This window comes from Cebus imitator, unplaced genomic scaffold (assembly GCF_001604975.1).
Source record: "Cebus imitator isolate Cc_AM_T3 unplaced genomic scaffold, Cebus_imitator-1.0 Scaffold96, whole genome shotgun sequence".
NCBI lineage: Eukaryota > Metazoa > Chordata > Mammalia > Primates > Cebidae > Cebus > Cebus imitator.
The window spans coordinates 5781038-5807503 of NW_016107411.1; the positions used below are offsets into that span (position 1 = coordinate 5781038).

General features: G+C 33.2%; 1 protein-coding gene across 6 annotated transcripts in view; it reads left to right on the forward strand.

Moving 5' to 3' along the window:
- Window positions 1-18148, forward strand: part of SLC16A7 (solute carrier family 16 member 7) — a 174417-nt gene extending 156269 nt beyond the window's left edge. For all 6 annotated transcript variants that reach the window (XM_017536285.2, XM_037741250.1, XM_017536286.2 and 3 more), the window contains 3 exons: window positions 5416-5559; window positions 8570-9388; window positions 14968-18148. In XM_017536285.2, coding sequence (XP_017391774.1) covers window positions 5416-5559; window positions 8570-9388; window positions 14968-15227 — 1223 coding nt within the window. In that variant the 3' untranslated portion in view covers window positions 15228-18148. The remainder of the gene's footprint in view (window positions 1-5415; window positions 5560-8569; window positions 9389-14967) is intronic.
- The last annotated feature ends 8318 nt before the right edge of the window (window positions 18149-26466 follow it).

Below are 26466 nucleotides of genomic sequence, written 5' to 3' on the forward strand. Positions count from 1 at the left end.
AAAAAAAAAAAAAAAAAACTGATGCTCAGTATCAATCATTTGAAAATAAATGAATGAAACGATCATAGAACAGCAAATGCTAAATTCTGTATTCAATCTATATTTTAACTTATATTTTCATTACATTTCTGCAAGTTATTTTCATGGGTTTAAGTATTTTTAATCCCTTTTATTTTTATTTGCGAAAACATTGCACATATATCTAATTTAAAAAAATTTTTCTGGGATCATAAGCAGTTAAAATATTCTATTATATTGTTATAGCAGATTCAATCAAAATAAGATAATTACTAAATAAAATGTAAACATTGAATAGAAACATGCCTTTTTGAGGCAGGTGATGGAGTCTTATTCTGTCGCCAGGCTGGAGTGCAGCAGAGCAATCTTGGCTCACTGCAACCTCCATCTCTTGGCTCACTGCAACCTCCACCTAGCAGGTTCAAGCAATTCTGCCTCAGCCTCCCAAGGAAATGTGCCTTTTAATGAATTGAATAGGCATCCTGTATACGTATAGATGAATATTTCTTAGTGCTAGCTGAGCAGATACAGGTTTTAGTTTCATTTCTTTCTTGGTTTTGCTTGGTTTTTAATTGATGTACATGTTGAGTAACTTGTTCACATAATAAACTGGATGACAGTGGAAAGTATTTTATTTTCAGTATTAGCCAATCATTTGAACTTGGCAAAATCACATAATGACTTATTATCAACAATTATTTGAAATGATCTGTGGGCTGACAATTCAATTGAATCTTCCCTCAATATTGTGAAAAGCAGAAAATTGGAAACCATCTCATTTACAAAAAATATTATTTCTAGTCGATAAACTTATGCATTTCTGAGAAGTTTATCAAAAATATTTGCCAAAACTAACAAATGACAATTATACTGCTTTTTTATCATTTAGAGGTAAAAATAGAGAAACTAAAATACATATATACTTCCACTTGTTGCCCTTCACTTTATAGCACTTAGCAAATATTGCATTAATTACAAATTGAAGGTTTGTGGCAACCCTACCTTCAGAAACTCTGTTGGCATCATTTTTCTCAATAGCGTGTGCTCACTTTGTATCTCGTGTCACATTTGGTAATTCTCACAGTATTTCAAACTTTATTATTATTATATCTGTTATGGTTATCTTTGATCTTGCTATTATAATTGTTTTGGGTGTCATGAACTGTGCCTCTGTCTCAGAAAAGATGGTGGGCTTAATGCTGTGTGTGTTCTCCCTGCTCCTTAGACCAGCTGTTTTGCTATCTCTCCCCATCTCCTAGGGTCTCTCTATTGTCCGAGATACAACAATATTGAAATTAGGCCATTTAATAAACCTACAATGGCCTCTAAGTGTTCAAGTGAAAGGAAGAGTCACAAGTCCCTAATGTTAAATCAAAAGCTAGAAATGACTCAGCTTAATGAGAAAGGTGCTGAAAGCACGGAAAGGCTGAAAGCTAGGTCTCTAGCACTAAAATTAGCCAAGTTGTGAATGCAAAGGAAAAGTGAAGAGCGTTTTAGAAGATTGGATGCAAGATCAGCCAGCCACAACATTCCCTAAGCCAAAGCCTAATCCAGAGCAGGGCCCCAACTGTCTTCAATTCTATTGAAGGTGAAGAACCTGCAGAAGAAAACCTTGAAGCTTGTAAATGTTGGTTTATGAAGTTTAAGGAAGTAAGCCATCTTGCTAACATAAAAGTAAAAGGTGAAGCAACAAATGCTGATTAGGAACTGCAGTAGGCTATCCTGAAGATCTAGCTAAGATCATTGGTGAAGGTGCCTACACTAAACAACACATTGTCAGTGTTGATGGAATAGCCTTCTATTGGAAGTAGATGCCATCTAGGTATTTTATAGGTGGAGAGCAGAAGTCAATGCCTGTCTTCAAATCTCCAAAGGATAAGCTGACTCTCTTTTTAGGGGCCAGTGAAGCTGGTGACTTTAAGTTGAAGCAAAGCTCATTTACTATTCTAAAAATTCTGGGACTCTTAATAATTATGCCAAATCTGCTCTACCTGTGTTTTATAAATGGAATAGCAATACCTGTATAATAGTACATTTGTTTACAGCATAGTTTGCTGAATATTTTAAGCCCACTGTTGAGACCTGCTGCTAAGCAAAAAATTCCTTTCAAAATAGCACTGCTTACTGACAATGCACCTGAGTCACCCAAGAGCTCTGATAGAGATGTAGAAGGAGGTTAATGTTTTTATGCCTGCTAATACAACATTCATTCTGCAGCTCATGGATCAAGGAGTCATTTCAACTTTCAATTCTTAAAATTTAAGTACATTTTGTAAGCTCGCAGCTGCCATACATAGTGATTCCTCTGATGGATCTAGGGAAAAGGAGATGGAAAACCTTTTGGAAAGGATTTGCCATTCTACATAACATTACGATCATTCATGATTTATGGGTGGAGATCAAAATACCAACATTAACAGTTTGGAAGAAGTTAATTTCAACCCTCATGAATAACGTTAAGAGGTTCAAGACTTCAGTGAAGTAAGTAACTACAGATGTGGTGGAAATAGCACGAGAGCTAGAATTAGAAGTGGAGACTGAAGATGTGACTAGATTGCTGCAATCTTATGATAAAACTTGAAGTAAGGAAGAGTTGCTTCTTATGGATGAGCCAAGAAAGTGGTTTCTTGAAATATAATTTACTCCTGATGAAAATGCTGTAAACATTGTTGGTATAACTATAAGAGATTTAGAATATTGCATAAACTTAGTTGATAAAGCAGTGGTAAGGTTTGAGAGAGTTGACTCCAATTTTGAAAGAAGTTCTACTGTGGGTAAAATGCTTTCAAATGACATCACATGCTACAAATAAATCTTGCATGAAAGAAAGAGTCAACTGATGCAACAAACTTGTCTTATTTTAAGCAGTTGCCAGCCCGGTGCCATGGCTCACACCTATAATCCCAGCATTTGGGGAGGCTGAGGTAAGAGTATCTCTTGAACCCAGGAATTCAAGACCAGCCTGTGCAACACAGCAATACCCCATCTCTACCAAAAAAAATATATAAAAGAGTAGTCAGGCATGGTGGCACGCACCTGTGGTTCCAGCTACTAGGGAGGCTTAGTTGGGAGGATCTTGAGCCTAGGGGGTCAAGGCTTCAGTGAGCTATGTATGAGGCGCTCTGCATTCACTGCACTCCAGCCTGAGTGACAGAGCAAGACCCTGTCTCAACAACAACAAAAAGATTGCCACAGCTACTCCAGCCTTTAGCAACCACCACCCTGATCAGTCAGCAGCCGTCAACAGTCAAGACAAACAAAAAGACTGTGAATCAATGAAGGCTCAGATGATCATTAACATTTTTTAGCAATAAAGTATTTTTAATTAAGTTATGCAAATTGCTTTTTAGATATAATTCTATGCACATTTAATAGACTATAGTGTGTAAAGGGTGAACATAACTGTTATATGCACTGGGAAACCAAAAAATTTGTGAATCATTTTATTGCAATATTTGCTTCATCGAGTTTCTCTGGAATCTCATCTGCAATGTCTTTGACATATGTCTTATATGTGTTATATATATATTCTCTGCATGTATAATTTATTTTCTTCAGCTCTGCAGGTAAACTTCACCATGATAGAGACAAAATTATATTCTTTTTATACAACTTGCACAATTTTCTTTGATTTCTTCCCTCTAAATCCTGTCATTTTTATGGAGCTTTCATAAAAGCTTTCATGTCGCCTTTTCAAAGTTTTAGGTTGCTGCTGTTATAAATGCAAGCTTTTGTATTCTGTGTTTAAGTTATCTTTCTAAAATTTTGTGTTATCACCAATATTCTTTCAAAAGATATTATGGAGTAATAAATACTATTAGGCACTAAGGTTTAATTTCAAAATTTTGTTTGCAGATTAAAAATAATAATTATATTTGTGTAAAAGGATATGGGTGCATTGATAAATGAATCTCAATCTATTTTATATGTGATCCATGTAAAAATTCTTAAATACAATACTCTTGGAAATTCTTAGTGCCATAGTATTAGCTAAAAAATTACTATGTTTTGTAGGCCAAATATTGAATTAAAAATTCTGACCTAATATAGCATTTATGTCCTCCAAATAGTATTCCTAGTTTCAGATGAAATACAATTGTAAGTTAAGAATCATTTGTCAAAGCAAGCCATTTACACATTGACAAGTCCCATAAAATACTATGGAATTTCATTGAGTCCAAGAGTCTTAATTGTTAAGTTGCACTGTTATTTTATAGTATACCAGGAAAGAAAATAGTGCTGTCACTGAAGTAAAACAACACTTTCTTAACATTTAGAACTTTTATAACTACCGAAAGAACTTTTTTAGACTTAAATGCAGATTATTTTAATAATTTTAATCACTTCTGTATATTTTATATATATATATATACACACACAGACATACATTGGAAATATACATTAAAAAATTGGTAAGGCATTCCTACATGTTCTTCCCATTCACTATCTGACTCTTCTAAACTACTTTGGAGTCTGAGTTTTCAACATTCGCGTCTCACACCTAAGATTATTCTCTTTGTCAGTGTGCAATGTATATTAACAGAGAGATCCACCATTTTTTTTCTGGTAATTTCATCCAAACAGCTGCACCCAATCTGTAAGTTTTGATGCTGCTACTTACTCTACCTTACTAGAATTTGTCAACAGAAGATTTCTCAGGCAAAAATCAGGATTCATATTTATATTCATTTTTCAAATGCTCCTCAAAGGTTCTATTGAAATGTGATTAAGTATTGCCCAATCAAGCCACAGGAAATAACAACCACATTCAGACATGCATAGGCCATGATAACAACATTACTACCTATGACTTCTTCTTGATGAACATAGATTGGAAGAAGTCATTATATGTAAGACACCCCTATTGCTAATATGATAGGATGTGAAAACAATAGGTGTCTTAGAATCAACAAATTATGGTATTGAAGAAAAATCACTGCTGAAGATAATTTTAAAAAATGTTCAGCCCTAATAAATGGCACATTATTCTAAGATGCATTATTCTCAAAAATAAAATTTTAACAGAAAAGTCATTTATGTAATCATAGATTTTTGTTACATAAATTTACCTGCATTTGTTAAGATATTTTAGATATTTTAGCTATGTTTTATTGTAAAACTTTTCCATCAAGATTTGAATGATTATGGTTATAAATAAATATATGTTAAACATTTCTAATTTATTATTTCATGGGCTTCTTTCATATGACTGAAAAGAACCTGCCAAACTGATCATTTGTGAAGTATTGAAAAGTTCTCATTATATTTCATGTGAACTAATATTTCTCCTCTGACCATTAAAATGTGCTTCCTCACCTTTCCAAATGATTGGATGTTAAAGATGAACAAATAAATGACCCAGTAACTGAATATTTCTTAATCTCCTCTCTGCTGTAGGCCCCATAAGTAGTGTTTTGGTGAATAAATATGGCAGCCGCCCGGTGGTGATAGCAGGAGGCTTATTATGCTGTCTTGGAATGGTGTTGGCCTCCTTCAGTAGCAGTGTGGTGCAGCTGTACATCACTATGGGATTCATTACAGGTAAATTGTTTGGTCTTCAGCTTATTCTTAAGTCTTCTGCTATTTTCAAAGCCCTATGAAAAGAATGACCAACAGAAAATTCTTATTTTCTTTTAATTTACTTTTTTATGAACAATGCTGTTTTAAAGTATTTTCATCTAGTACATTGAAATTCAAGCTATATAATAGCCAAACATTTCATTTTTTAAAAAAATGAAAAAAAATGTTATCAGACAAGTTACATGTTATCATACAAATTCAAAAAGAAAACAACTTTAGTTTTTTTTTTTTCTTTTTGGCCTTTTATGCTTTTTACTCCTCAACGGAGATAATGTTGTCGGACCCAGACTTTTTGATATAAATAAATACTTTCATTACTATAAAACTTATTTTCATGACTTATTTCCATTTCCAATATCTGACTTTCCACTCATAATATATTAAAACAGGGCCAACGAGATATTTTCTGGATGCACTGATTTAGCTTCAACAATAAAATTATTTTTGCTTGTTCTGATTAGTGGTAAAGTTCATTAACCCTGTTTCTTCTTTTTCTTACTCAAATGATCCTGTTTAAAAGCTTGGTGAGCCAAGCTTTTGTGTTATTTTCCTCTAACACAAATATTTCAAATGACCTACTGTCACTTGATTATAGTTGTTTCTCATGTACATATCTATTGATTCTAACTGACCATAACATGTGCACTTGGAAAGTACTATTTTTATTAGTTTAAATAATAAATTGCATTAAAAATTTATATTCAACATCTTAGGAAAAATTAAACTTCAATATGTAAAGAGACTGAATCTTGCCTTTCTGCCCAGAGATAAAAAGGCAAAAATATTTATACTCCTGTAATCTTACACTCATGTATCATTTGATGAAAAAAAATGTATTGAAGCTTACAGTAATAGTGATGTTAAAATTTTTCTCTTTACAATCTATCCACATCTCTCTCCTTTTTTGATATGGCAAAATACATTTAATCTTGTAAATGAAAACCCTCTCATACCAAGCATTGTCATAGTGGAGAGAGTGCCTTTTCCTTTGTATGAAGATACTGACTACTACATTTGACTGTATAAGTCAGAATGGGCCTACAAATACATGATTAGGGAAAAGATGATTTTGTTATTCCCTGCACTACAAATATCACTGGCATTATTGCTATTCTAACTTATAATTTTATTCCTTTGGCTCTTAAATATTTTGATGCCCCCAAAGTCAATTATTAAGTCTATCTATGAGGGATTTACTTTAAATCAGAAAATACTTTGACTTTGGTTTCCAAAAGTAGACAGATCTAGCATTTAAACTTGCCTTGGCACATATTATCTGTGTAATCATGGGTACGTTAACCTCCTTATACCTAAATTTCTTTGTCTGTAAAATGAGATAAATAATAGCTCTTTTTAAAATGAGTTATTAGGATGATTAATGTAAAAAATGAATATATAGTACTTTACAGAGTGCCCAGAATTTTGCTGTTTATAAATAAATGTTTGCAAATAATAGTAATCACAATGCCATTTATATAACACCTTACAGTTCTAGAACTTACTTTATTTTGGCAAAATCTGTCTGTTTTGTTAGGTAAATTAGAGTTCAGGAAGTCTAAGTGTTTTGCCCAGTAATACAAAACAGGTACTTATTTGGAGCAGATCATATCTATTGATTTCAAGCCTACATTCATTTTACCATGCCAGAATGAGAAAGAGACGGCAACTATTTCCAAATCACAATGTGGATTAACATTTGAAGGCAAAAGTTCCAGGCGACAGAATGGGGAAAATGCAATAACATAAAAGTCCTTAAGCTTTGAAACCTAACACCTGGATTTTAATTTGTGTTCTTCCACTTACAAGCTACTTGACCATAGGCTGGTCAGTTTTGTTATTTATAAATTGGATTTAATTACACTTATTCTGCATATCTCACAGATATGGCTGAAGTAGAGTTAGAGAACATGTGTCCTGTTACCCTCCAAAGCATGTTCATGTTCTTTCCTGTCAGCTTTTAGGGGTCCTCTTTTTTATAGAAAATGTTTATATTAAAGGGTTGGAGTATTTGTACACAGCCCTGTGTATTCCACAACTAGAATACTTAACCACTTTGCAGAACTGTTTCAATTTAGATAAATCAGTAAATATAGAAGAACTCTTAACTCTCTAGTCCCTAAAATAAATATAGAGTAATGCCTAGTTTAAGGGGAAATAGGAGATATTTTATATAAATCAAATTTTATGTAAATCAATGTACTGTTTAAAGGACCTTATTTATTACAATCGCTCAGTAGCACCTTGGTGAGCTAGAACAGGTAATTCATTTTCCAAAGGTGATACGCAACACTGCCAAGGAGCTCCCTAGATAATGGGGCCTTTGGCTCATATAAACAATCAGTGTTAATCCCTGAATTGAAACTATGTTTCAAACAAAAAATCCTTTTTACTTAATAGGCATGTTCATCTATATACATTAAATGTGGAATGTGAGGGATGTAGAGCATGAAATTAATGGCATACATTCATTATTCTTTTTGTTATTTACATAATATTGAAATAAATGTTTCTGGGGAGACATAAGATTGTTACAAATTGTTACCTTTTTAGTCTGTTTATACTTCTTTAACTCCAAAAGGAAAGTATTCACCTTTTTATATTGCCCTCTTACTCACAAGGAAGAAATCTGTTCCATATTTGTGTGTATAAGCATGTGTTAAAAGGAAAGGATCTGTGGAATTAAATGATTTTAATTGAGAACTAATAATTTTGTCCTGGTTTCAATCTATTGTATGATTGTTGATCTATCAGTAGAATTTCTTAGCTTCATTTCTGTGCTTTAAAATTAAAGGAATATGAAAGTGTCATTTCAAATGTTCAGGTATAAAAACTTTTTTGTTTTTGTGCAATTACATTTATTGTAATCAAAATGTACAATCTGATATTCCATTTTTAATTCTGCCTGGAGTAATTTATTTTGTGAGTGTCATAACGTGTTTGTGTTTCCTCTCTCTTTTTTTTTTTTTTTTAGGTTTAGGTTTAGCCTTCAACCTGCAACCGGCCTTAACAATAATTGGCAAATACTTCTATAGGAAACGACCCATGGCAAATGGACTGGCCATGGCAGGGAGTCCTGTTTTCTTAAGTTCATTGGCTCCTTTCAATCAGTACCTTTTTAATACTTTTGGCTGGAAGGGAAGCTTCCTGATTTTGGGAGGTCTACTTTTGAATGCCTGTGTGGCTGGGTCTCTCATGAGACCCCTTGGACCCAGTCAAACCACTTCTAAGTCTAAAAATAACACTGGCATAAGAGAAGATGATTCAGGCCTGAAGAAAATCAAAACACAGAAATCAACTTGGGAAAAAGTTAATAAGTATTTAGATTTCTCCCTTTTTAAGCATAGAGGATTTCTGATATATCTGTCTGGAAATGTCATTATGTTCCTAGGTTTTTTTGCCCCCATTATATTCTTGGCTCCATATGCTAAAGACCAGGGAATCGATGAGTATTCTGCAGCTTTTCTGCTCTCTATTATGGCTTTTGTTGATATGTTTGCTAGGCCTTCTGTAGGATTAATTGCAAACTCCAAATATATTCGACCTCGAATTCAGTACTTCTTCAGTTTTGCAATCATGTTCAATGGAGTGTGTCATCTCTTGTGCCCGCTGGCACAGGACTACACAAGCCTGATATTATATGCTGTATTTTTTGGCCTTGGATTTGGGAGTGTTAGCAGTGTCCTCTTTGAAACTCTCATGGACCTCGTGGGTGCACCAAGATTTTCCAGTGCTGTGGGACTTGTCACAATTGTGGAGTGTGGCCCAGTTCTTCTTGGCCCTCCTCTTGCCGGTAAGAACGTTTTTCATCAAGGAAAATATAAAGCATAACATTAATATCCATTAACTGAGACTCTATGTACAGCTGTTTAAATGTGTTTTATAATAATACTAATAGCCTGAAGAAATATGGACATGTTAATTTTAGGTTTTATTATAAACTTTAAAATTTCATAATTAGTCAATTTTAGACCTAAATTTGTTTCAAAGCCTGGACCAATGAACTTAGAACTTATTTTAGACTGACAATTAGTAGAGTAATCTTCAAAATATTTATCTACTTTAGTTGTTTGGGTCTCTTAAAAATATATCAGAAAAAAATGCTATTTTATCTTTATCATTGGTGAACAGATCTCTCATCTTTTGACATGGAAATGTGTCAAAAATGTAAAATAGTCCCTAAAAAGGTCAGAATCTATTTTTTAATTGAGTTCATTGAATATATTAAGTTGGAACTTGTTACATGAGGAAATACATTCATAATATCACTGATATGAATATATCGACATATATATCCCATAGAGAGAAAGACAGGGGTGAACAAAAATCGATTCACAGTTTTTTGGGGGCCAGATACACTTATGTTCCATATTTATAAATTGAAAAGATTACCTTCAGATTTTAAGATCTGAAATATTTTCAAAGATGCCTATAAAAGTGTCTATGCTAAATTATTCAGTAAAAAGACTCAGTACACATTTAGGGCATGACCAAAGAATACCCTCACAAATTGAGAAGTTGGTCTGATATTTAAAAAAGAGTGAGAGAGAGAGATAAAATAGAGTCATCACAGAGCATTAGATTTTGGTTGGAGTTTCTTGCAGTTCTTTTATCATTTCCTTCTGTGTTACAGTGGTGAATGCTTTTAGAAGTAAATTCTCGTATCTGAACTATGGTTTAAAGACATGCGTAAGAGCATTTTTAAGTTAAAATTTTGTTTAGTCTTAGACCTTAAATGTTATAAATACTATATTCTGTTTGTAGACTAGTCTTTGCCAGCAACAAGTGTATATTGTTTTGGTTAATACCGGACTTAAGTATTCACTTAGACTCTTGGCCTAGTCTCTCATGGTCAGAGTTACTGCTAGGCTAAATGTAAATTTTTCCATGTATTTAGTCAGTTTTTAATCTGTTTTCTGCATGACATCAAGGAACCATTCCAAAAGTGCGAAAATTCATGTTTAATGTTTAATTTGTTAATCTTAATGCTATCATTGACCTTTTATCTCTGAATTTTTTTTCACTTAGGTGCACAACAAAGTTGGCTCTAAGACCTAGGTGGTGTAGTTGTTGTCTTTCCCTGTCCACCAGGGCTGTCCTGTGGTATCTAGCACAGGTGTTTTAGATGATATGTCTCTCAATATAAATATACCATGACATCAAAACAATTGTCAAAAAAGACTGAAAGCCAGTACGTCTAATTATTTATCAGCCAGTTGATTTTGTTACATAAGATAAGCACAATTGGTTCTTCTTTTCATACAGAACTAGTTTGATCAAATGAGTTTTTGGAACCTATTCATTATCCACACAATTTGTAGTGTCAACAGAGAAGTTTGTATGTCACCATGCATGATGGGATGAAAACAGAATCAAGTCCAAATACATAGTGGGGATAGATTCTAAGAATTGAAATAAAGGAATCTTATTTGGCCACTCCCACCTGAGCAGACATGTGCATTAATATTTTTTTTAAAGTTTCAATATATTTTCATGCCTATTGTGTTAACATTGCCAAGCCTTGTGCCACTGGTAGTAAATGGCAGTAATTGATTTTAGACCTATTATTGAAACTGTCAGACTGAAGCCATTATATATCCATTTTTTCATTCCATGTCTGCCACCTGCTACGCCTAATGCTTCTTGACTTTTAGATTGGCTTTTCCTCTATAGTATTTGATTATTGCTAAAACTGGCCCATAGTAGGTACCAAGTTAATATTTTTGAATGATTGAATGTTATTGCTGTAACTTCTTACACAGTTGCAGGACAGCCTTGAAAAGCAGGGAGTGTGTGGTTTCTATTTTGTATTTGTTTTTTTCAGACTGAACTTTCACTGCTCCTCTAAGAAAGAATTGAAGCTTTAGTTCAGGAAAAGAACTCTGATTTCTTGGTGATGCTAAAAAATTCTTAAATCATTTAGAAAGTATGCTGATGTGGCAGCCCGAAGTGATATTAACTCTGATGGGCCATAGACCTAATGCTTTTATATTTAGAAGTATAACAATCGAGATGGATTAAAGATTTAAACATAAGACCTAACACCATAAAGACCCTGGAAGAAAACCTAGGCGATACCATTCAGGACATAGGAATAGGCAAGGACTTCATGACTAAAACAGCAAAAGCAATGGCAACAAAAGCCAAAATAGACAAATGGGATCTAATTAAACTAAAGAGCTTCACACAGCAACAGAAACTATTACTATTAGAGTGAACCAGCAACCAACAGAATGGGAAAAAATTTTTGCAGTTACCCATCTGACAAAGGACTGATATCCAGAATCTACAAATAACTAAAACAAATTTATAAGAAAAAAAAATCCCATCAAAAAGTAGGTGAAAGATATGAACATACATTTTTCTTCCTTTCTTTTTTTTTTTTTTTTTTTTGAGTCGGAGTTTCGCTCTTGTTACCCAGGCTGGAGTGCAATGGCATGATCTCGGCTCACCGCAACCTCCACCTCCTGGGTTCAGGCAATTCTCCTGCCTCAGCCTCCTGAGTAGCTGGGATTACAGGCATGCACCACCATACCCAGCTAATTTTTTGTATTTTTAGTAGAGACAGGGTTTCACCATGTTGACCAGGATGGTCTCAATCTCTTGACCTCGTGATCCACCCGCCTCAGCCTCCCAAAGTGCTGGGATTACAGGCGTGAGCCACCGCGCCCAGCAAACATACACTTTTCAATGAAAAGTAGACATTTATGAGGCCAAGAAACATATGAAAAAATGCTCATCATCACCGGTTCATTAGAGAAATGCAAATCCAGACCACATTGATATACCATCTCACGCCACTTAGAATGGTGATCATTAAAAAGTCTGGAGACAACAAATGCTGGAGAAACAGGAACGTTTTTACACTGTTGGTGGGAGTGTAAATTAGTTCAGCCACTGTGGAAGACAGTATGGCAGTTCCTCAAGGACTTAGAAATACCATTTGGCCCGGCAATCCCATTACTGGGTATATACCCAAAGCATTATAAATCAATCTATTATAAAGATACATGCACATGTAAGTTCATTGTGGCACTGTTTACAATAGCAAAGATGTGGAGCCAACCCAAATGCTCATCAAAGATAGACTGGATAAAGAGAATGTGGCACATATACACCATGGAATACTATGCAGCCATAAAAAAGGATGAATTCATGTCCTTTGCAGGGACATGGATGAATCTGGAAACCATCATTCTCAGCAAACTGACACAAGAACAGAAAACCAAACACCTCATATTCTCTCTCATAAGTGGGTGTTGAACAATAAGAACACATGGACCCTGGGAGAGGAACATCACACACTGGGGTCTGTTGGGGAATTGGGGGCTAGGGGAGAGATAGCAGGGGTTGGAGAGACTGGGGAGGGATAACATTAGGGGAGATACCTAATGTAGGTGATGGAGCATGGAGGCAGCAAACTATCGCATGTGTATTCCTATGTAACAATCCTGCAAGATCTGCACATGTACCCCAGAACTTAAAGTAAAATAAAAATAAATAAACAAAAATAAAAATCATTTATCAAATTAAAAAAAACAAGTGAAGTATCAGACTTGAAATTTTTAGTGCTCTTTCTTATACCTATGGTGTTCCAGAAGAAATACAAAGCAAAACTACCAGGGAGAAGAGGTTTCTTTACTAAATTTAGACAACTTATTTGAGATTCTCTTCCTTTGATATGTTATTCAAATGGTCTCAAATGACAAGAAGTCACCATTAAGATCTGACCTTATGGTTACAGTAGGCTGGCAAATTGCCTCAAGTAACTAATTGCTCTCTGTGTTAGGTCTTGCAATATTTACATGATGAAAGTACACACACATGCACACACACACAAAGAAGTATAACAATCATTGCAGAAATAGAAATATTTGACTCAGGAAGGAAAACTAAAATTACATAATTTTTGTTATGTTAACGAATATGTCATGCTTTCTTAAATAAACCCATTCTACCATCTACCTGATTAAAACTGAAAATTTTGTTCAAATATATAATATATTACAAGTAGCTAAAGTTAATACTGAGCCACCACTAGATTCTAGGGAGAATGCTCTGCATTCTGACTAAACATACTGGTTTGAAAGGTGTACATCAGAATCACTTGGAATGCATATAATAATTTATATAGATTTGTACATATTACATTTTACTATTAATAATTATTAAGAATTAGATATCTGCATGAGCAACAGACAAAACTAAATATAAGCTGACAAAATTTTAAAAGTCAGTAAACCTTCAGATTAAATGGCACCAGGGTAGATTTTAAATGGTCTTGATTAACAAATGGAACAAACGGTTAGTTTGTTTTGTTTGTTTGCTTGTTTTTTGATTTATTTATTATACTTTAAGCTCTGGGGTACCTGTGCAGATCATGCAAGTTTTTTACATAGGCATACGCGTGCCATGGTGGTGGTTTGCTGCATCCATCGCCCCATCATCTACATTAGACATTTCTCTTAATACTATCCCTCCCCAATCCCCCTAGTCCCCGCTATTCCTCCCCATCCCCCTACCCCCAAAGCCCCTTCCTGTGTCCATGTGTTCTCATTGTTCAACACCCACTTATGAGTGAGAACATGCAGTGTTTGGTTTTCTGGAACAGTCTTTTACTGATGAGTTTGCCCTTGATAACTTAGACTCAGATAAAGTAAAAAACTGGGATTAGCTCATAGTGACATGGCACTTAAACAAGAGGTTAGGTGAAGCCATTTTGCAGAGTAGTTAAGAATGAGTCCAGACAGACCTCATTAGGAGTCTAGATTCTACCATTAACTAGTTATGTAACCAGGCCCAAATTACTTCACAATACACCTTGTAAGGATCAAGTGAGCTATTACAGATAAAACTCTTAGGCTAGCGCTGGGCATAGAGGAAGCACTTAGTAAATATTAGACCCTGTTAGGAATCACGTAAAAGTCTTTGGATCTTTCCTAAAGAAAGTAATTTTTCTCTATTGAAGGAAAAAGGAAGTATGAAAAGGATGAAGCGATCCTAACATGTATGCTGTAAATAAATATAATCTATATATGTAGAGATATAAAAATATACCTCACTCATATATGTGTCAACGTATACACACACAAAAACATATATACCTAATTTGTCTTATTTGTATATTTTTACTGGGAGAAATAATTTTTAGTAAATTTAATGTACTGGTATTATAATGCTATAAGTGCATCTACATACCTTTACTAAGCATATATAGAAGTCATAATCTAGAATTTTTTTTTATTTTTTAGAGTCTTATTTGCCATTAATTTAAATAAGAGGAATATACTTTGAGGAATAATTTATTTGGAATTTTTATCATTACATGACTGTTTTATTATGCCAACTTAAAAGATGTTCTTTGTCTCTTAGGTATGTTGGTGGATGTAACTGGTGAATATAAGTACATGTACATGTCCTGTGGGGCTATTGTGGTAGCAGCAAGCGTGTGGCTGCTCATTGGCAATGCTATCAACTATAGATTGCTTGCAAAGGAAAGGAAGGAGGAAAATGCAAGAAAGACGACCAGAGAATCTGAACCCTTGAGCAAACCTAAACATCCAGAAGATGATGTTCACGTCAAAGTTTCAAATGCACAGAGTATAACCTCAGAAAGAGAAACTAATATTTAACAAGAATCACATCTCTGATTTCAGTGTTTATGACTTTCCCTAGGAGTTTGTTTTTCATTTTGTTTTTAAAGTATAGGAAAAGTTTTTAGCTGAAATGAAGAGTCACAATTAAGGATGGAGATGATATTCTCCTCAATGGCAAATTTTGAATTAGTTTTTAAAAACTTATTTGAGTAGCTAAATTTTGAGATTATGCATAGAAAGAATCCATGCTATAGGTTTATTTCCATACCTGACTCTGGGTGTGGTGCTTAAAATACTAATTTTAAAGTCTTCCAATGACTTTCGGTCTTGGTTACATGAAGAGCTCTGAATCCCAAACCCCTGAGTTAAGTAGTTAGAAGGAGGATGTCTAATCCTACAAAGTGATCCTTTATACATTTCATTTTTTTATTTGATATTAAAGTATGAGATAGAATTGAGAGAAATTAATTACCTCTTCCTACACACCAACACACATAATCCCACATGGTTACCCACATGTACACAAAATATCTGGAGAATAAAAAACAAATTTAAAAAATCATGATAATTTATTTTTAAAGTAAAAAAAAAAAATCCATGAAGACAAAAGAAACATATCTGCATGCTACTTTACAATGTTTGTTTTAAAGATAAACACATGGGTAAAAATGAGGGTGATCCTTATTCAAAAATACATCTGACCGCTATAAAAATATTTACATATATGTTTGACAAAAAAAAGAAAATCAATGTTAAACCATTATATCTGAGCACTGCTAGACTTCATCCATGCAGATGAGCTTTTCTGAGTAGGGGACATTAGTACCTGGTGCTAGAGAATAGAACACTCAAATAATTTTCAGAATTCTTACCTGATATGTAAAAGTATGATGACTCTTAACAATGAGCTACATTCACTGATTTTACAAGGATTTTAGTTCGTAATCCAGAAAGTAATTATCAGGTATTTTCTTTTAACCAGGCCTCCATCCACATTCGCTGTTATATTGAAATATCAAAGTAAAATCCTAGCTGGCAAGATTCTAAGTAGACTGAATTCTAGTTTTTCCCAACACATAGTGGTGATCGGAGGTTACTGTTATGAGTACTCCATCCGACTACAACTAAGACTGTGAAGTGGTTTTAGTGAATCCTCTAAGCTCTCTCAGCTCCCTCCCTTCCACAAAATGCTAGAGCAAAAGCAAACCCCAAGCGGGCCTTGTGCTCAACCACTGGAGATGCCTCCTAGGATAAGAATGGCAGTACTTGAAAATTCCGCCCTCTACTGATGAGACTTCCTGCTGCCTTTGGACATAACAAAGCCGGGAAACTTATCTTCTAGAAATAGAGGCACTTCGTGACTTGGAATTGTAGGTATAGTTTATAACCTGATAGCAAAAAGCTTGAAATAGTGCAGCCCAGGTTAATTCAGCACTTTCCCACTTTCATAACTATGTGAAAACATCTGGGAATCTGAATCACTCCTGAATAAAGAGGCATATTCTTTTCAAACTATAAATACAATTTTGAATGAGAAAGTACATTTAAACAAGAAAGAAATTATACATTATGACTAAAGCTATAAATACAATATTTACATTTATAAATCTGAAGTTTAACATTATGACTAATTTTAAAAAGTATTTAGTGCTTGACTATTAAAGCAATGTCACCCTTAAGATGTCAAAGGGAATTTGCCATTCTTTTTTTTTATTGTAATAAAGGCAGGTGCTATTTTTTTCCTGTGAGATTGCACCTGGATACCAGCCTTTTGTAGTAGTTAATGTCAAAGATTTGATTCATAAAGTTTATTCACTGCTTAAGCATGTGGCTCATATTTAGGGAGCTATATAAAATTCAGTTTTTCATTTAACGTTTAGTCTTTTGCATATGAAGAGATATTTGTATTTTTCAAATGTTAAGTAAAACAAAATGTGCCAAGATCATAGGTAAATAAATTAGGAAAAATGTGGGACTTTATGGCTGTTTTTAATTTAGTTTCACCCTATCATGATTCTTTAATTACATTTGTTTATATTTTTAGTTCTTTTTTATTCAGCTCTGATTTGTCAAGAAATGTAACCTCTAAATTCTGTAGTAATTCTCCAATCATAAATTTCCGAAAAAAAAAAATTCTACTTTTCAAAAAGTATTCTGAAAAGATACATTAAACTAATACGAATATCAGATCCCCAGCGGAAATAAATGGCAAAGTAATATTCATGAGGTTTTAAGTCAAAGGCTATATTATATTCTTTTTTATTACCATCTAGTAGAGACGTCCTGCTGGATGCATTTCAGTGGCCTTCTCCAGGAAGGAGGTTTGTTTGCTTACTGATGATTTTCTTGTCACATGAAAACCAATTCACATTTGTGTGGCTGCTCTTTGATTGTCTTCATTAGTTATTTATTTCTAACACTTATTGTATTAAATTGTTAGAAAAGAAGGTAAAATTGCACATTCAAAGCACATGATATGATCTGTACAATCCCACCTGGCAGTAGCACTGCAGAGAGTTACAAATATGCACACGTTAACTCCCATGCTTAAATATCGACAGTTAAACCAGAACACACTGAAACAGTGACATAAATACCTACAGCATTCAGAATTGTTCCAGGGTAATATAGATTATTTTACTTGTTCACTCTCTCCATCCTCTTGAACTTGTTAGATTTGTTGCTTTAGGAAAATCTTTGCAAGATTGAGAAAAGAGTATCAACCTAGGATTTTCGTTATTATATAGACACGTAAATAGAGGAGGAGATACATTTGGCTTCAGTGTCTGCCACAATTAGTGCTGAAAGTATTTCTTCCCCTAGAGAAAAACAGGTTTTCAATGTTTGAGGTATCATGAAGCAAAGTCAGAGTATACCACTAAAATCCTCACTAATCTCTATTCCCCCATTATGAAATTGTACAAAAGGAAGGGTATCATTAATCAAGGTATCCAAATTATTTATGGCAACTTTTCAGTATTCTTTCATTCGTGTTAACTGAGCACCCCATATTTTTCATTACTTAACCTTAAATATGCCATCACTAATTTATGAAGAGAACATTGGATTTGCTTTTTTTCTGACCTATTCTCACCTCCTTTCCTGATCCTTTTTGAGTTTACCTAGCACACCTTCAGAGACAACAGATCAGGTTTTAGTGTATTTCACATTGGAAGACATGATGTTTTCTCAATATAAACCTACATGACTCATAAATATCACTTTTTTGGTACCAAGTTCCAACACCTTAGCTCATGGACTCATTGGCCTCAGCCTAATACTAAGGAATAAGTAAAATAATTAAATTTGTTGTATTTGAATGTGCACTTCAAAAATCTAGATCTTTTGTACTCATTCTTTTCTCGCTGTACAACATGACAATCAAAAATGTAGAAAAGAAGACTAAAGGATGTCATAAATATAAGTTTTTATGTAGATGACATAAATATGAAACGATATTCTTGATTAGTTAGTTGAAACTTATTTTTCACTCAAAACACCTTTAAAAATCCCTTTCATATATAGAATGTTGAACACTCTTAATAAAACAAAATAAAAAATCATTTTAGGCTCAATTTAATAGGGAGATAGGATACATATTGGAAAATAAACTAATATTTATGTGTTATGCATTTCGTTTATGTGATGCCTTTCAATATTCAAGCCAAATCATGGCAGAATTATTACTAGCTTGATATGACAGATGAATGAAAACTGAAAACACAGAAGCTCACCAAACTACCGGAAGTAAAAGGTAATATAAACCAAAATTAAAACTCAGGTTTACCTAAAACCAGAAAGAACCCCTAGAGTGTTCACTACCATGCTGCCTCCTGATAGAGGCCAGAGAAGTAAAGGTAAATAAAATATAGGTACAAAAAAAGTACATCTTATACAGTAAAGCAATTAGGTTTAACTGTAATTTGTATTATGATTTATTCATTGTTTACTAGAGAATTGCATTTACTAGAACTTGAATATGTAATTTCTAATTGCCTGCTTTTCTCCCCAATGCAAATTATCTCAAATAATGATTGATTATGTATAGACATGATTGCTTTAATATGACTCTTTTTCTCATAAAAATAACATATTTGACTCAGGCATAATACATTTTTTCTGAGGTTGGATTTAGGAGGAAAATGTTATCTTTGATGAATAAATAATTCCCAGATCGGTTGCTACATATCATGACCCAAAAAGTAAAATAATTAGCTGGATATGGCGGTGTGCATCTGTAGTTTTAGCTTCTTGGGAGGCTGACGTGAGAGGGTCGTTTGAGCCCAGGAAGTTGAGGCTTCGGTGAGCTGTAATGACCCCACTTGCACTCCAGCCTAGGCAACAGAATGAGACTCTGTCTCTATTTAAAAATAAATAAATAAAGTAATATGTACTTACTAGAGAACATTATATTTAGAATTTTAGTGATTATTCCATTTATAATATTATCCCTAGCTACCAAAAACAGATTATAAGATACAAATGATTTGGTTTATCTATATTGTTACATATTAATTTTCATCATTTAATACAACTTATACTACATTCTAACTTACGTTTCAAGTTTCTCTGAACATCTGTGTTGTCATTCTCCTCTTTGTCTATTTGTTCCATAAACAAGAATCATTGCTTTTGTCTTCTCCACCTAGACTTTTCAAGTCCCTAATTAGAATGTAGTTCTCCTTACCTCTATTCAAATAGTGCACTTGCAAGGCACTGCATTCTTCATAGTCAACCATGATGCCCATGTTTATAATTATATACACATTTAATTGAATGTGATTTTAGAGTTTTGAAAAACTAATCTTTTTGGCACTATCCTAAATGTTTTTAATTTTCTCAAAGTGCCTGACAACATTGAGTAACAAAGCATTGCACCATCGCAGCATTGCACCATTATGTATTATTTTATATCAATGCAGGGACATCACTGATACATCATAGCAACAAGATTTTTAACCATAACCATTCAGAGCACCAATCAGCATCAAAAGTATTGAGAATAAAGACTAATATTACAGGCCAGGCACCATGGCTCAGGCCTTTAATCCCAGCACTTTGGGAGGTCAAGGTGGGTGGATCACGAGGTCAGGAGATTGAGACCATCCTGGCCCACATGGTGAGACCCTGTCTCTACTAAAAGTACAAAAATTAGCCAGGCATTGTAGCATGCGCCTGTAGTCCCAGCTACTTAGGAGGCTGAAGCAGGAGATTGCTTGAACCGGGAGACAGACGTTGCAGTGAGCTGAGATTGTGCCACTACACTCCAGGCTGGGTGACAGAGTGAGACTCAGTCTCAAAAAAAAAAAAAAAAAAAGAAAGACAAATATGATATATAAAAACTCGAGTTTACCCATCTGTCTTTAAGATTTTGATTCCTGTACAACCATATGCATGATCTCATGGCAGGCCCAATTATCAGTAATTATAATGCTTACATAATCAAAATCATAAATTATCTTTGTTGGTACAATTAAAAATGAATAATTTTCTGAGCTTATGCAATTTTTTATAGTTCTGATTTTCTCTTCTTTTCTATCAGTTATTTGTGCACTGGAGATTTCAGCTCTTCACAGGATGCTACAATCCTGTTTATTTTAGTCTTCTCTCTCCTACTGATTTTTCTTCACTTTAATTCATTTCCACGCCAATCATAAAAGAATTGCTGTAGTACTGAGAATTGTCATTTTAAAAGTTTCTAAGAGCAAAATTAATAATGCAAAATGAATTTTTGATTTTACAAGAGTATATGGGAATTTAGATCAAATTAATTTTCCCATCCCAATTTCCTGCTTCTTCATATATATATATATATATATATATATACACAATTTAAGTTCTGGGGTACATGTGCAGATTTGCTTCTTTACCATCTCCCCACTTTTCTTTCTATAATTATTTTTTACAATGTTTTCCTGTCTTTGTTTTTATAATATCTAGATAAACTTTTTAATGTTTTGCATGTTACTGTGGACACTTTTAGTATGGCTTTTTGTTTCTTTGGTGTATTTAGTTACATTTACACTGTTTGCATGAGCTACATGTTTTCAGTCTTCATATATACTTGTCAATAAGGTGAGCAATATTCAGGGATATTTCAATAGGCAATTATTTAATGATTATAAATTTATTCACATTTCAGTAAATATTTTTCATGTGATCAAACAGGACTTTTTGTTTATTTTTTTTATTTAAATGTGGCAAAATAAGCTAGAGAATCTCTGTTACTAGATACTGAACAGAGATACTGAACATTCTATTAAAATAGAATAAGTTGATATATAGCTTCTGTCTTCAGAAAAACAAAATGGCATTTTTATCTCACATAAATTTAGGATGAAATTTTAAAACAGTCTTTTGACTAAGACCTTCTGGGTTTTTTTTTAATTTTCATATACATCTAAAATAAGTTTTTCGAGTTAGACTCAGTTTATATAGCTTGCTCGTTAGACTTTTTTTTTTCATCCTCAGACTCTCAAGAGTACACATTTCTGACAAGCTGTTCAATGGTTCAATGGATTTTATTTTTCTACCATCAACTTTCTATATCTAACTAAAGTATTAATATTTCTACATTTAGTGAAATAGCACATATGAATTAAAATATTTCTAAGCATTAAATCTAATTGTATTTTGACTTGTTTTGATATATTTTTGTCTCAGATGATGTATTTAATTAATTCATTTTATCCTCTCAACCCGCAGTTTTGTTAGGTAGCCACATTTTTACCATAAAAACTAGACAAGATTAAGGATTTGACCTAAACTTACACTAATACTCTCGAGTAAATGCAGGATTGGGGATAGAATTCAGGCCTTTTGACTTCTAACACTTTTTTTTTTCCATTGCACCACAGAAGCTGTAAGGTCATAACAATGACCTTTATAGAGTGAATAAAATATTTTCCTAGAAATACACGTAACAACCCTACTTGATAAATAGTTTATATCCCAAATGAATATATTTTTTCCAATCATGCTTTGCAAACTCATGTTTGCAAACTTAATTTGAAGACTATTTCCTGATTGTCACAGCACGTAATTCTTGGCAAATAAGAAATCATATTTACTGAGATTAATTATTTTGCACAGTATATGTTGTTATAGCAATATCAAAATCATTTAAAACATACCAATATTGTTTTAATAGAAAAGGTGTCAATATCTCATTAATTCCTTTTTTAGTTTATGTTCTTTTTTATGTTAGAAGCAGTATTCGTTTTCTAAAGTAGAATGCCAGAGCACAGAACACACAGTACAAGTTTGTTAAATTACTAAAATGTATGCAAGAAATTATTGCCATTGCATAATCTTGAGGAGGATACCTCTACAGTATGTCTTGATCTAAGAACCTGAAGATGTGTTAATGAAATTATTAGAATAAGATCTATCTCAAACGTTTCTTATTTTGTGAATGGCTTTTACCTTTAATTAAATAATACTAAAATCCACAATAGCTGTCTGGCAACAGTGTCACCAGAGCTTCTTTTATGTTGGAGATACCATCTACCTCCCTCTGCATCTTATCTAGATAGATATAGTCTTTCTTGATTTTCTTCTTCATTCTCTTGCAGAGAACAAACAAAAATTACACCTAAATTAAAGATCCCTGGTAAAAGGGAAGAGGAGTTGCCACTAGGAGTTCTCCCTGTAAAGCTGTAAAAACAGTAATCTGCATTCAGTATTTGTTTGCTTAGTTCATCAAGATTAGTTCATCAAGATATTTACCATAAAAACACATTTTTTTAAAAAAATTGGGTAAAATTGTGTATCACAGGAAAATCTTTCATGAACTGGGTTGGTCCTAAAAACGTCTGTAGTAAGTGATGTGTTTGGTTAGATTCAGCTAAACTGACACCCATACATTAAGATTGCATTGTCATTCTGACAGGAAGAAGGCCTCAGTAGTTGCAGTGCGTGCATTTACTAATATAAGGACCCTTCCTTGTAGTGACAAAAACAAGATTGTACCAGTCAAATATGACTCAAATGGAGTAATTCCCTACATTGCAGACGCAAGAGCAGGGTCTTTTCGGGTGTTTGCTAAAATTGACAAAATTTGAATCTTTTTATGTAAAAGTTCTTCTCCCGAATATTTTAAACTAGTATGTTAGTTATTTCCTAGAATGAATAATTATTTTTTTGATATTTTGAAATCATTTTACTTACTAATTATATTATTTGAACAAATATGTTTTTCTCATCCAGTATTAAATTGAAAAGAACATTTAAAATAAGATTGTTGGAATAAACGTTATACGTAAGAATTTGTTGCTAATAAGACATTCTTTGGCAACAGCCATATCCAGCTAACTTTTACAATAATTTTTTAAGGGATTAGATTTAGGGGTTAATCTTTAGAATTATTTTTAAAATGTAAATTATATTTTAGGCTGTATTTTTGTGATTTTTAAGTGAAAAAAATAAAATATAGTTGTCTTGTTTATGCTATAGATATCTTAATGACCACTGAACAAATGATTATATTGCCAGTTGATCTGTCAACTATGTTTACTATGATAGTGAAATAAAGAGGATAGCTTTACTTGATACCTAAGATGATCCAAGCAGTTGTTTTTACATCACCTAAATTATGGCTGTATTATTTCATTTTTTAAGAAAATTAATAAAATATAAAATAATACATTTAAAGATCTGTCAAAGTTTTAAAATATAAGATAGACCCTTCTTTTTTGCCTTCTTACACCTGAATGTACTTAGAGTGATTGTTAGGTGATCTTGGAATATTTATTTTTGAAATTTTTGTATATATAGCAGTTCTGAACAGTAAATAATATGTGTAAAAGAATTAACCAAAAATGAAAGAACTGGCATTTTCATATGGATACATATTTTGTTTAAACTAAATAAAATAACATAGATTTATTTAAGTCAGGAATATATTATGTTGTTGATCATTTTTAAAGTATATTTAGTTCAATTGTCTACTTTGTTTTTAAGCACACTTGTTTAAGTTTTTGCCTTTCAGGTATACTGCACTGTTATATGGACATAATGTTTTAGAATAATCTCTGTTGTAGTTTCTAATTTTCACTGCATAACAAATTCGAAACCAATGTTGAATTTCTCATTGAGAGTACATTATTTGCCTGCAGTTTTGAATATAATTCATCTCTTTATTTATAGACTGTGAGCTCTCTGTGGACAAGGATGTTATTTTAGTTATAACGACTTTAATACCTAGCAAAGTGCCAGGCATAGAGTGTTCCTTTATTGAAATGAATTGATGGATGTCGAATTGAAATGCTACTACATTATTCTATGATGCAGGTTGAATATATATGAGAGTAATTCTCTAGCTAATTTTCAAACTAAGACATAGAAAACAAAACACCTGTAGCATTTTCTTTATTTAAAATTGAAACTTTGTTTTGAATCCTTTTTATTGTCAGACATTCTATGCAATATTGAAATATGCAGCAGCTAAACTTTATGGTATGTATTAAATAGTTTTATTTTCTTTTCAAAATCAGAAATGCTCTCTTTAAGCTTCCTGGAAATGTCGACAATCATTTTAATGACCAAAGGTGCTACTTAGTTTTCAACATTTACCTTGATCATAAGTGCTTCTATCTGCTGAGCTTTATTTATTCTGCTTTGCAGAAAGTTTGGTGGGAAGGATGCAATAAAATCAGAATAACTCTTTTGTCTGAATTATGCAGCTTAACCCAGTCCATGTTCCTCTGTACTCTATTCTTACTGTATTTTAGTTAATATTTCTTACTGCTCACTAATTTTTATTGCAGGTCTGTGCTGTTTCTTAGAAAGTACATGCATATATATTTCTATAATATTAAGAAAAAAATATGTATTGCTTATTAAATTAAAATTAAAATGAAAAATGTTTATGTTAAGTTTTCAAAATGAAATCTATACTACATTTTCTTAAGGACCATTCAATGCTGTTACTGCATGCTCATCAAAACATAATTTCCCACACTGGACCAAATTAAGGGCATTTCTTTTGTCTGAATGTATATAAATGTCAATGGAAGTCAGACACAGCCAAAAATACAATGAATTCCTAAGGGCTAAAATGAATTTCTACTGTTGTTGTTGTTGTTTTCATGAGTATACACTTTAATAGATTTACACAGAGTAAACAAACACAGTTCAAAAAGATTACATCAGTGGCATCACGGAAGATCCTCTCAAACCCTTCCCAGTCTACTCATCTTTTCTGGACTGCTCTAAAAAAAGCAGACCATTTTTTAGAGCAGGTTTATGTTACAGCAAAATTGAAAGCCCAAGGATTTTCCATATATCCCTTGCCCTGACACATGCATAGCCTCCCTAATTATCAAAATCACTCCCCATCCCGGCCCCTTGAGTGGTAAATGTGTCACAGTTGATGAACATGTACTGACACATCATTATTACTCAAAGTTGATAGTTTTTACATTAGGGCTCACTCTTGACGTGGTACAGTAGTTTCAGTGCACTAAAACTCTGCACTCCAATATTCACCACAATCCCTTAAACCCTGGCAACCACTGATTATTTTACTATCTTCACAGTTTTGACTCTTTTTCAATGTCATTTAGTTAGAATCACATTGAATGTAGTCCTTTCAGATGGCTTCTTCACTTAAGAATACGCTTTTAAGTTCCCTTCATGTATTTTCATGGCTTCAAAGCTCTGTTTTTTCTAAAGCTGAGTAATATTCCATTGTCTAGATGTTCGATTTATTTATTAACCTACTGAAGGACATCTTGGTTGCTTCCAACTTATGGCAATTACTAATAGAGCTACTTATAAACATCATTGTGCAGGTTTTGTTTGGACATAAGTTTTTAACTCCTTTTCATAAATACCAAGGAGTGTGATTGCTGGATTGTATGGTGAGAGTATGTTTGGTTCTATAAAAAACCATCAAGCTGTCTTTCGAAGTAGCTGTACCATTTTGCATTCCCACCAGCTTTAAATGAGACTTTCTGCTACATCCTCACCAGAATTTGGTACCATCAGTGCTCTGGATTTTGGCCATTCTAACAGGTGTGTAGTATCTCGTTGCTGTTTACTTCCCTGCTGATATGTGATGTAGAACATCTTTTCATATGTGAATTTGCTATCTGTATATCTTCTTGGGTGGGGTGTTAGTCTAGAGCTTTGATCAGTTTTTAAATTGGGTTGTTCATTTTCTTACTGTTTTAAGAGTTCTCTGTATATTTGGGATAACAGTCTTTTATCAGATATGTCCTTTCCCAATATTTTCTTCCAGCCTGTGGCTTTTCTTCTCATTCTCCTGACAGGT